Source organism: Mandrillus leucophaeus, unplaced genomic scaffold, assembly GCF_000951045.1.
Source record: "Mandrillus leucophaeus isolate KB7577 unplaced genomic scaffold, Mleu.le_1.0 Scaffold949, whole genome shotgun sequence".
NCBI lineage: Eukaryota > Metazoa > Chordata > Mammalia > Primates > Cercopithecidae > Mandrillus > Mandrillus leucophaeus.
In genome coordinates, this window is record NW_012110352.1 from 35340 (window position 1) to 46584 (window position 11245).

General features: G+C 47.7%; 1 protein-coding gene across 5 annotated transcripts in view; it reads left to right on the plus strand.

The window, feature by feature from the left end:
* Positions 1 to 357: 357 nt before the first annotated feature.
* TSC22D3 (TSC22 domain family, member 3) overlaps positions 358 to 11245 on the plus strand; it is a 64159-nt gene continuing 53271 nt past the window's right edge. Inside the window, exons 1-2 of one of the 5 annotated variants that reach the window (XM_011970432.1) lie at positions 358 to 675; positions 2176 to 2601. In XM_011970432.1, coding sequence (XP_011825822.1) covers positions 2282 to 2601 — 320 coding nt within the window. In that variant the 5' untranslated portion in view covers positions 358 to 675; positions 2176 to 2281. Of the gene's footprint in view, positions 676 to 1716; positions 2602 to 11245 lie in introns of those variants that run through there. The other 4 variants (XM_011970433.1, XM_011970430.1, XM_011970431.1 and 1 more) reach the window with 4 other exon arrangements.

Below are 11245 nucleotides of genomic sequence, written 5' to 3' on the forward strand. Positions count from 1 at the left end.
TCACAGGGCTGATGTTTGTGGTACCTGGAGGAAGTTTCAAATCTATGGAAGTCCAATCTCCATAGATTTGGAGGGACTCAGGCCAAGTGAAGCTCCACTAGAAAAAAGGACGGCTCTGGCCCTGATTGGTGTTCCTGCCTATTAGCTGGAGCTCTCTTAGTGTAGGAGCGTGTTCCTGCCTATTAGCTTGGCCACAGAGCTCTCATTGTAGGAGCTCCGCCTCCTACGCTTCTTCCCTGCTGCTCTTAGAACCAACGCCCTGTGGGTTCCACCAGGAGGCGCCTCTGGTGCCTCTCCGAGCTTCTGTGACGCAGGCAGAGACCGTTCAATGTCTTGGGCACTAGATGGCAGTATATACTGCCCTATTTCAAAGGCCGGACTTGTGAATGAAGGAGCCGGTGGGGGGTGGGGAGTACTGACTGAAATGTAAGTCAGTTTTACGTGAAAACTGAACATCATGAAAAGTTTAATTTTTTCAGGCACTAATAATTATTTAATCCTATACATTTAAAGTATTCCAAGTCTCTGAGTCCTGAAACACCCTGGAAACCCACTTGCCCAACCCGAACATCCCTCCATCTTACAGAGCTGGGGTACGCCCCTCAGGCCTGTGAACATGCAATCGCTACATCTATTGAAAGGGTAACGACAGACGGAGATCAACTAAGGTGGTAGGTGAGGTTCAGAAAAGGAGGAGGAGAGCAAATTTGGAGAAATAGGAGAAGGTAAGTGAAGTGAGGAAAAAGAGGGGTGCTGAAGTAAGAAATGAGGGGAAAATAAAATAAGGGAAATGGCGGGGGGGGGAGAGAAAAAGAGGAAAGGGGAGAAAGGGGAAATGGGGAAATAGAGAAAAGGAGAAAAGAAACAAGGAAAGAAAGATAAAGGAATGGAAATGGGGGAGAAAGTAGAGGAAATGGGTAAAGAAAAAAAAGAAAAGAGAAAAAAGAAGGGAAATAGTGAAATGAGCGGGAGCAGAAGAGCAGAGAGAAGGAAGGGGAGGATTGAGGAGAGACAGCGAAGGGGCAGAGGGAAGCCGGGAAAGGGACTGCCTCTGAGGGGTTCAGGGAAGAGAGGACACAGCGAGCCGGGGAAAGGAGGTGACGATATCGTTAAGTAAGCAGAAAGAGACAGAAACTGAGGAGAGTTTGAGCGTGCTTCTGTGAGTTTTGTTTACGGCATTTATTGGGTACTCCTGATGTGTGCCTGGCACTCTCTCTCTACTGAGGCAACCGCTCTCCTTACACGCCGCCCCCCCTCAAAAAAGCGGGGGGGGGGACGGTTGGAGGGCGGTGGTTTAAGGCTACAACACTTGGGGCTTTCGAGGGCGTCGTCTCTTCTGTAGGGGGACCCATTCGAGGTGAGACTAGAGACATTTGCCCTCACACTGAGCTCGAGCCCCGCGAGACCAGGCCACTAGGGGGGCACGGCAGCCCGGGTGGGCTGCGTGCGTTATTTCTGGCGGAGGATGCGCCATGAGCGCTGAAAGAGCCTGAACCGAAGCGTCCGGCTCGCCGAGAGAGTGAGAGCCGGGCCGGCTCCCAGGAGCGCGGGCGAGGGTGCGAGCGGCAGCGTGGGTGCCAGGGCACGAGGGTGCGGCGGGGCGGGGCGAGGGGTGGAGAGGCAGGATCCAGCCCGCTCAGGGCCCCCGCCAGCCCGCCGGAGAAGCGGCGGAGGAGCGTCCTCCGCCGGCCCCTCTAGGGTAATTTACATGCTGTCATATCCCAGTGCTGACTCTCGGGTGTGCAGATCGCTCACTAGCTTACTCGCTCTCAGCTCCTGCCACCGCTCAGCCGTCACAGCCCAGGGGAGCCCGAGAACCGGAGAGCCTGCAAACCGAGGAGGGAGGGAGCAAAGGAGGGAGGGAGCAAGGGCGCGCCCCGGCTCCCCCTCTGCCCTGCTGCCCGCCCTTCCTGCCTCCACAGGTCCGCCCCAATCCCCGCTCACACTTGGGAAACTTGGGACTGCGCTGGGGCCGCGTGTGGCACCTCAGGGGGACGGCCCCGGCCTCAAGAAGAGGGGGAGGAGAAGGAGGAAGAGGAGGAAGTGAGCCCGAAGGATCCGCTCAGAGCTGTTTGTCCAGCTGTTTCTATTCGCACCCGGAGCAGTACAGCCAGAAGGGGGCCGAGCCGAGGGTGGCTGGCTTTAGGCGCTAATTTCCAACTCTTTTCCTCACAGCTTGTCTTTTCTAGGCACCCTGGAGTCCCCTCAGGCCAGCCCGGCGGGCGCGCACCTGCCAGCCGCCCCTGACCTCGCAGGCCAGGCGACCTCCGAGCCTGAGAAGATGGCCCAGTCCAAGCTCGACTGCCGCTCACCTGTCGGCCTCGACTGCTGCAACTGCTGCCTGGACCTGGCCCACCGGAGCGGACTCCAGCGAGGCAACAGCGGGGAGAACAACAACCCGGGCAGCCCTACAGTGAGCAACTTTCGGCAGCTGCAGGAAAAGCTGGTCTTTGAGAACCTCAATACCGACAAGCTCAACAGCATAATGCGGCAGGATTCGCTAGAGCCGGTGCTGCGCGACCCCTGCTACCTGATCAACGAGGGCATCTGCAACCGCAACATCGACCAGACCATGCTCTCCATCCTGCTCTTCTTCCACAGGTGGGTGGCTCGGCACACGGCGGGAACTCAGTCCTTGCTCGCACCAGCCTCTGCTGCACCCTCACCTCTGACAAAAGGGGCAACTAGGAAGTTCACGAGGGTTACTGGGGAGGTCTGACTCACAGGCTGCAGTGACTGGACCTTGAGGTTGCCTGGAGTACCGCGGAGCTGAGGGGAGGCCTGGCAGGTGCAAGCCCTATTCTGAAAGGTGCCTGCAAAGGCTTTCTGATGGGGACGCTGGGCCCTAGAAGGTGGGCAGACACCAGATGGTTTGGAGGTAGCTGAAAGTACCCCCTCCTCAAATGGACACATTTCCATAGCCCCTTTGGAGATTCTGCCATGGGGTCTCCTTGAGTTCCAAGTTCTACCCTTCTCCAAAGCCCATTTCTAAATGTGCAAACGCAGATTGAAACTGCAAGGGCTTTAAAATTACTGAGTGGCCCTGACTGACAGTGAGGGCAAGCAAAATGTCAAGACAAATTAAACTGCTGGTGGTGGGAGAGGGAGAGGGGAAAATTTTTAAAAATCAGACACTTGTGAGAATTTCTTGAGCCTCTGGATGGGAGGGATTCGCCTCCTTCATGGATCACAGCCTTCAATTTCAAATGTAAGCTAAGCGCAACCCCAGAGAGCACCCTAGGACACCTTGAGTGCCTCAAGAACTATGTGTGGCAGGAGGGCGGATGAATCCATGTCGTTGCAAGCGTGTGTTGGGGTACGGGTCAAGCTTTCTAGAAATCCTGCTGGGGAGGCAAGGGGAGGACAAGGGAGGGAAAAACACAATGGGAAGACCCAAGGCGGCTGCTGTCCTTCAGTTTGAGACACCCTGGCAAGAACCAGTCTCTGGGAACAACTGAGGCAATTTAGAGGCAGGGCAGACAACATCAGGAAACCCAGCCATGGATTTAGTGTCCTTAGCGCCATCAGGATAGGGCACCAGCATGTGTGTGAGAGTGTATAAGGGAGGATTTATTCTTGCTCAACAACACAGGTTATGTAAAAGAAAGACATCGCCGCTATGGGAGACCTGGGTTGTAGCACAAGTTATGACTTCACCTGTTTGTATGAGCCTGAGCAAGTCGCCTGACCGCTCTAGTCTCTCTAAGGTTCCTTTTAGCTCTGAGATGATTCTAGGTTGTAGGCAAGTGATGTGCCCAAAGTGATAAGAAATTCTGAGCACCTACAAAATATTTGGAATGCAAGCAGGCTCAAATAGGAAATTTTAAAAGCAATCGAGAAAGGCAGGCGCTATCCTCACTTAATGCTAAGAGCAGGTTTGCCTCCCTTGCCCCAAGACAAATCCACCATCGCCTCCGCCTCAGCCCAGCCCCAGTGGTTCTGGGCAAGACAAGCAGGGCTGCTAACCTCGTTAGTGTTATTATAACAAGTCGTATTCCTCGGGAATTTTCGACACCACTGAAGCCCTTTCTCATCTATTGTTTCACTTTAGGCATCAAATTATCTCATTGTCTAAAATAAACCAGGCTGATTTTTTAAAAAATAATAAAATAAAATAAACCAGGCTGCGGACAGAAAGGTTTTGAGGGAATCTTCATTTCTGGTGAAAGATTACCACAAGTGTATTCAGCCCACAGATGCTGAAATCCTGCGGAGCGAAAGCCCTAACAGGCTCCTAAGGATCCCGCCTGTCTCTGTTGGAGAGTGGCAGCAGGGGAGGGATAGTAGAAAAACCTGGAAAGAGCACTTGTAGCATTTGCATTTGTTCAACTGGGAGAGAAAGTGCCACTCCAGGCTTTAGGAAAGTGTGAGAGGAGACGCTTCCTCTGGTTCTGGGCCTAGGAGGATCAAACCAGGGTGAGGGAAGTGTGAGGCTAAAAGCCTGAGACCAAAGTGTTTACTTGTGCCACACGTCGGGAGCATCCTGGCTGTTTGGGTTTCTGGAAAGGGAATACCTCCTTTGTCATCTACTCCACTAATACGAGTTTAGTGACCCTTGGTTTCTGGCAAAGCCTGGAAATGCTACAGGGTGGAGATGTAGGGGGGTGGCGTTATAGGTATTGGTTGAGGGAGAAGCACAAATTGTAGGAAAGATGTGTGTGAGCACCCTGTCTCCTTCGATCAGAGCAACTCACTTAGCGTTCAAAACCACTGAGGAGCGAACCAGCAAGCTCTCAGGCTTTGCTAAGGCTGGGGAGTAACAGGGTCCTGTGGTAACAGTCTTATAGTTCTAAGAGGACAAAGCAATCTCTTGCCTTTTTTTTTTTTTTTTTTTTTTTCCTGAGATAGGGTCTCACTCTGTCACCCAGGCTGGAGTGCAGTTGCGTGATCACAGTTCACTGCAGCCTCAAACTCCTGGGCTCCATCAATCCTCCCACTTCAGCCTCCCAGATAGCTGGGACTACAGGCATATACCACCATACCCAGCTAATTTTTGTTTTTTTTTGTTTTTTTGGGTTTTTTTTTTTTTTACAGAGACGGGATCTTGCCATGTTGTGCAGGCTTGTCTCGAACTCCTGGGCTCAAGCGATCCGCCCACCTCAGCCTCCCAAAGTGCCGGGATCACAGGCTTGAGCCACTGATCCCCTCTTGTTTTCCTTGACAACTGGGACCTTAGAGACTGGGGATTCTGAATTCGGTTTAGGTTTTGCCCAGTATGACATGCTCCATTAGCAAACTAGAAGACCATTATTGCTAGTCATGGGGCTTCTCCAATATGTGGGGTGGACAGCCTTCTCCTAAGTGGACATTTCCCTTGTTATTTCATTAAATTTCCTGGGTTTCTATCATCATACTTCAGTCATCGTTTTTACTTCTATTCAATTTAATGATTTGACATTTCAGGTTCCTGTTGGGTGCTTTTTTCCTTTGTCAACTTTCAAGGCCTCTCCTGCTGGAGAAGCTGGTCTCCCCACCCCTCCTCCTGCAGTCCATTCCTCTGCCGAGAGGCCTCCTATCTTCTTAGGAAGAAGGGGGCAGGGCACATTCTTGATTTACATCTGGTTTGTCTGCTTTGACCTGTCCCTGGCTCCCAGCTTCGTTCTTGGTTTCCTTGGAATACAAGAGTATAAGCAATTTGAGGGCAGGCCTGTATTTTACTTGCTTGGTTTTCCCTTGGCTTTTAGTTATACAGCCCATATTCAATAAAGGTTTCTTTAGTTGGATGACTACTTAAATATTGACGTGGTCCCTTGTAAAGATTTTACAACTTTATACTGTGCTAGAAAATTCTTATTAATGTTTAAAAGTTGTTTTCCTTCCTTTTAACCGCATGCAGTAACTCTCCTAGCCTGATGGAAGTCCTGATAGTATTGTGTATATACATATGAATCAGTGAGAATGGGCATGCAGCCTATTGTTATGTAAATGGTACCTGTACACCATTGGGTTGGGGAAGAAGTGTATTTTAAACACTATCCCTTTAATCTTGTATTATGTAACTAATAACCATAATAGATTAATAACTAACACTTCTTGAACATTCACAATGTATCTGCATAATCTTATTTAATATTTACATCAACTCTATGGAACGGGTACATTTATTTATTTATTTATTTATTTATTTATTTATTTATTTATTTTGAGACGGAGTCTTGCTCTGTTGCCCGAGCTGGAGTGCAGTGGCATGATCTCAGCTCACTGCAATCTCCACCTCCTGGGTTCAAGCAATTCTCCTGTCTCAGCCTCCTCAGTAGCTGGGACTACAGGCACATGCCACCACACTCGGCTAACTTTTGTATTTTTAGTAGAGATGGAGTTTCAACATATTAGTCAGGCTGGTCTCAAACTCCTGATCTCAAATGATCCACCAGCCTTGGCCTCCCAAAGTGCTGGGATTACAGGCGTGAGCCACTGCGCCGGACCAAATGGGTACTATTATCATGCATTTTCATTTTATAAAGAAGGAAATTGAGGCTTGGAAAAAATTAAGTATCTTGCCCAATGCATCACAATGAAGAGCAGAGCATGAATTGTCTATGAAGAAAGAATTGTTAAGAACACTCAGTAACTAAACTAATGCTAAAGAAATTCTTGGAACACTTCAGAATTGTCTATGAAGCAGAGGTAAATGTGAGCTCAGAACCTTTCAAAATGGTCAAAATGTCCTTATTAGGTAGGGAAACCAACCATCCCAGTCCTGGGATACAGACTGCCTATGCTCAAACTGGAACAGTCCTAGGGAAACTGGGATGGTTGGTCACCCTATTGTTAGGGGACTCCCCCTTGTCATTTGAATATGTTTCTAATACTGGAAAACTTAGGAGGGAGATAGAATATTTTGGGCAAGCAGCAGAAGTTTCCAATTTAAACGTAGCATATGAAAAATCTTCCCAAGTTGACATTTGAAGAGCCTTCCTTAATTTTTCTGACCTGTAAGGTATAACAACCTGGAACGGGAGCTTTGGCAGTATTTGTTGTGATTGTTGTTGCGGTAACCTCAAATTTTTTTCTAAGATTTTACCCAAAACCTCTTAATCAGCTCTATTCTACCTTTGACCCCAGAGCATACCTGGCAAGTGTGATCTGAAATACTCTGAATCCGATTTCCCTTCCGGCTCTAAAAACCCTAGGATTCTACCTTTAAGCTTCTGATCTGGCCCCAGCTGGTTCCCACACATAAATGCTCAGAAAATGATAAAAACAGCAAACATTTCTAATTGCTTTATGTGTGCTAATTCATTTAATACTCCTATTAATATAGTAACAAAGGGGAAGGATAAAGATTCGGAAATCAGGTTTTCAAGAAAAAATTGTGCAAAAATTATTTGTGCTTCTCTAAGTGAGTCTCAGAACAAGTAATTTCATAATGTATATTCCTGGACCTGGCTTCTGAGGTGGTGGCCACTCACACGGCATGATTTGAGTGGCTGCCTGCTGCAGTAAAGTGCCTAAGTTCATACTATTTAAGATTCAGTTCTCTGTCCATGTACCATCTAAAATTCCTCTCCCAGAGCACCGCTGGTATGTAGACCACACTGTGAGAAACCCTGTATTAGAGATTGCAACCCATTGTCAACTAATTTACCATTTGATTTTGAGGATGGAGTTACTTGCTGTAGAGCGGTTTTGGGTTTCTGTGTGGTTAAGCCTGTCATTCTTTGCCTTTGTGATTTTTGCTTTTGGTATCAAGCTTCAAAAGTCCTTTCATAGCCCAAAGTAATTTAAAATAACTATTTCCTGAGTGCCTAGTGGTCTGACAAAGAATAGGCATTCTTGGATTAAGGGACATTCTCCATTAAAAGCACAAATGCATTTGCAAACTTAACATTCATGGTTTGGCTACTTCATGAGAACTCAGACTTGTAAGAAACTGTCTTTTTGCTGAGGCACAGATGTGAATCACATGTGTTAGGAGGCTAGTATGTGGGGACCAGTCCTTTCACCAATGAGTGAGCCTGGTGCCCTACCCCACATCTACTTGTGTGTGTGTGTGTGTGTGTGTGTGTGTGAAAGAGAAAGAGAGAGATGTATTATATGTATATATTGTACATAGTACATATATATATAGTGGTAAAATAGATATAACATAAAATTTGCCATTTTAACCATTTCTAAGTGTACGATTCAGTGGCATTAGGTACATTAACAATGTTCTGCAACCATTATCATTCCCAAAATGCTGTCATCATCCCAAACAAAAACTCTGTACCCATTAAACAATAACTCCCCATTTCCCCATTTCCCCCTCCCACTACCCTCTGGTAACCTCCATTCTACTTTCCATCTCTATGGATTTGCCTATTTAGATATTTCAGATAAATGGAATCATACAATATTTTATGTCTGGCTTCTTTCATTCAGTATGTTTTAAACTTCATCCATGTTGTAGCATGTATCAGTACTTCATTCTTTTTATGGCTGAATAAAATTCCATTGTATGGATATACCTCTTTGGCTTATCCATTCATCTGTCAGTGGACACTTAGGTTGCTTCCCTCTTTTGGCTATTATGAAGAATGCTGCTATGAACACTGGTGTACAAGTATCTGTTCAAGTCCCTGCTTTTAATTCTTTGGGGTATGTACCTAGATGTGGCATTGCCCAGCACCTACTTTTCAACACAATTTTGTGGTCTGCTTCTCGTAGTCCACACATACGTAGGAACCTGTCATAAAATGAGCAAATGTCTCAGGGCATTCCTTGAGGAGAATGCTCCCTCTCTAAGCCAGCTGCTGGTGCTACTGATTACAATGAAAAGAAAGCTACAAAGTTTAGCAAAGTGATGGTGCTACTTGGAAATAGACGTTTTATGGGAGAAATGACATGCTTTAGAGATTGCATCCATCAGTTGGAGACTGGTAAAAGTTTTAGTGTATATCTCTCATGAATGGCCAAGGTCTAGTGTACCTTTTAAAAGAGTAACATGTGACACCATTACTTGCCATTAACTACTTTGTATGGATTTGTTTATCAGACCTCCAGGCATGGTGACAGCTCACTGGGAATAGGGTCCTGAGGGACTGGAATGTGGCAAAGCGAAGTTTGGAGGAGAGAGGTAGAGAGATGGAGCTGGAGTCCATGGAAGGCCTAGCTTGGGCTGTTACAGCATGGGGCCTGGACAGCATGAGAGTTCAAAAGATCTGTTTGGAAAGTTCATGCTCTTAAAGAAAGGTGGGAAGCACAGAGCTTGAATTTCATCTACTCCTCAGTTTTTGCCAGAAGTGGACTATTATTTACTGAGTCCACACCTCAGTAAATAATGCTTTCCAGGGTGACCTTAGTTTTCTTCCCTGCCTGAAGAGAAGGTTAACACTCCTGCTTATATTTGCACTTGCAGATAAACCAACAAACTCTCCATTTCAGGTAGAGGGTTGGCTCCTTTCCAGATCAGGTCCTGAAGACCAGGGAGTCTGGGTAAAATGGAGATGGATGTATCTGGCCAAGACTGTCAAGACCTCTAGGTATCCTGGGTGATGGAACTCTGCAGAATTCTTGCCCCCAACTGGTGGGTTGGTTGGGAGGAATGAGGTTGGCCATGTCTGCACCTGGTGGTGGTGTTGCGCTGTTGGCTCATCGTGATTCTGCTCCTACCTGAACTTTCTCTTCTTCTTATGTAAGCCATCCCTAAAGATAACTATAAAGTCATAATCTGCCGTGGCTGGCTGGGTTTACATAACCAATTGGTTGGTGTCGTGCAATAGCCTCTTGAGCCCTGGAAAAACCAATGTGCTAAGTTGAGACTAAAACATGGGTTCATTTGATGGGGTATTTTGTGTGCTCAGTGAACTCAAGGGAGAGCATTCCATCAGAAAGATGAAATTTCGTTTTAAATAAAGAGAGCAATAATGGCCCAGAACATACTGTGTTGTCCCAAAGTCTGCAATAATGGAACAAGGGTTAGGGCATTGCTGTAGTACCACAGCTTTGGCAGAGAAGGCCCTCCATAGAACCCCATGGGCTAGAAGGAGCCCCATGAAGGCCAGAAGGCTAGATCCCAGTTTCAGGGCAACCTAGGTTTGATGAAGAGTCAGGTCAGGGAAAAAATATCTTTTGGAGGCCACTGTCTACCATGCTGAAATCCAGCTTAACTAGAGTTGGAGTGGGGCTAAGATGCGATCTGTGAGAGCAGAAAACAAGCTTTTCTCAATGCTATTCCAGGCAAGAGGGAATTTTATCAGTAGGCAAGGTAAGTTCACTTGTACCTTCTAGCTGAAAATTCCTGCCCCAAAGTAGCTGTGGCCCTTCTGGAAACTGTGTAAGAGGCAGTAAGATCCCAGCCAGCACAGAAGACTGAATGGGAAGCTTCCCATTGTACAGACACTAGCCCAAGGGAAAACAAGAGCTGGAAGCAGGTTGGATCACTGATGACCCAGGCTCACCATTGGCCTTCCTCTCCTGGAAGCCACTTTCCTCAAATAGGTCTAGCCAGAAATCGGGCCCTTGCCTATGGACAGTGCACCACAGGGACCTTCCCCATCCTTCCTCGAAGGAAGACTTTACTCACAGAATAGCCTTGAGTATTCAACCCACTTCCTCTAATCTTCTCTTCAGGGGAGATGGAGAGCAGCTGTTCACAGCTTAGGGGTCTGGCCAGGATTCCCACTCCATGATATCTAGGCTGTTGATTGGCTAGAGCTATCCCTAAGGAAGAAGGGGGTGAGAAGTGAGAGGAAAGGAAGCAACTCCAGCAGCTCCTTCCTGGCTTACCCCACTCCCAAGACACCCCTCCTTCAGTGCTGCCGTTTAGCCTCACTCCCAGACTAGGCTGGGCCTAGGCCAGCCTGAGGGCCCTGACTCATAACTAGCATGTCTTATGTAACAGAGCCAGGTTACTGAGGCATCACACTTCTGCTTACTCAGTGGTAGGCTTCCCTGGGGGCAGGCATTTGGAAGCCTGCTGGGGGTCCCAGTCAAGCTCATCATACTTCCCAAGGAAAAGCCTACTCTCCCCAGTGTCAGGCAAGCAGTCTGCTCAGAGACAAATGCCAGGCCGCAAAGCCTGACCTGGCCCCACACTCAGCCTCCACACTCAGCAGTAAATGTAAGCAGACAGGCAAGCTGGAGTGGACTTAGTTTGGCTTGAGGCATTTTGGAGGTGACAGGGAGGAACCTACTATCACCTGATAATGCACTGCTAAAGAAACTGCGTGGTGCATGGAAAGGCCCCAGAACAGGTCACAGAAGTCCCTCTTCCTTTTGTATCTGCTTGTTGGTTCAGAAACTATTGGGTGGGCTGGGGTGG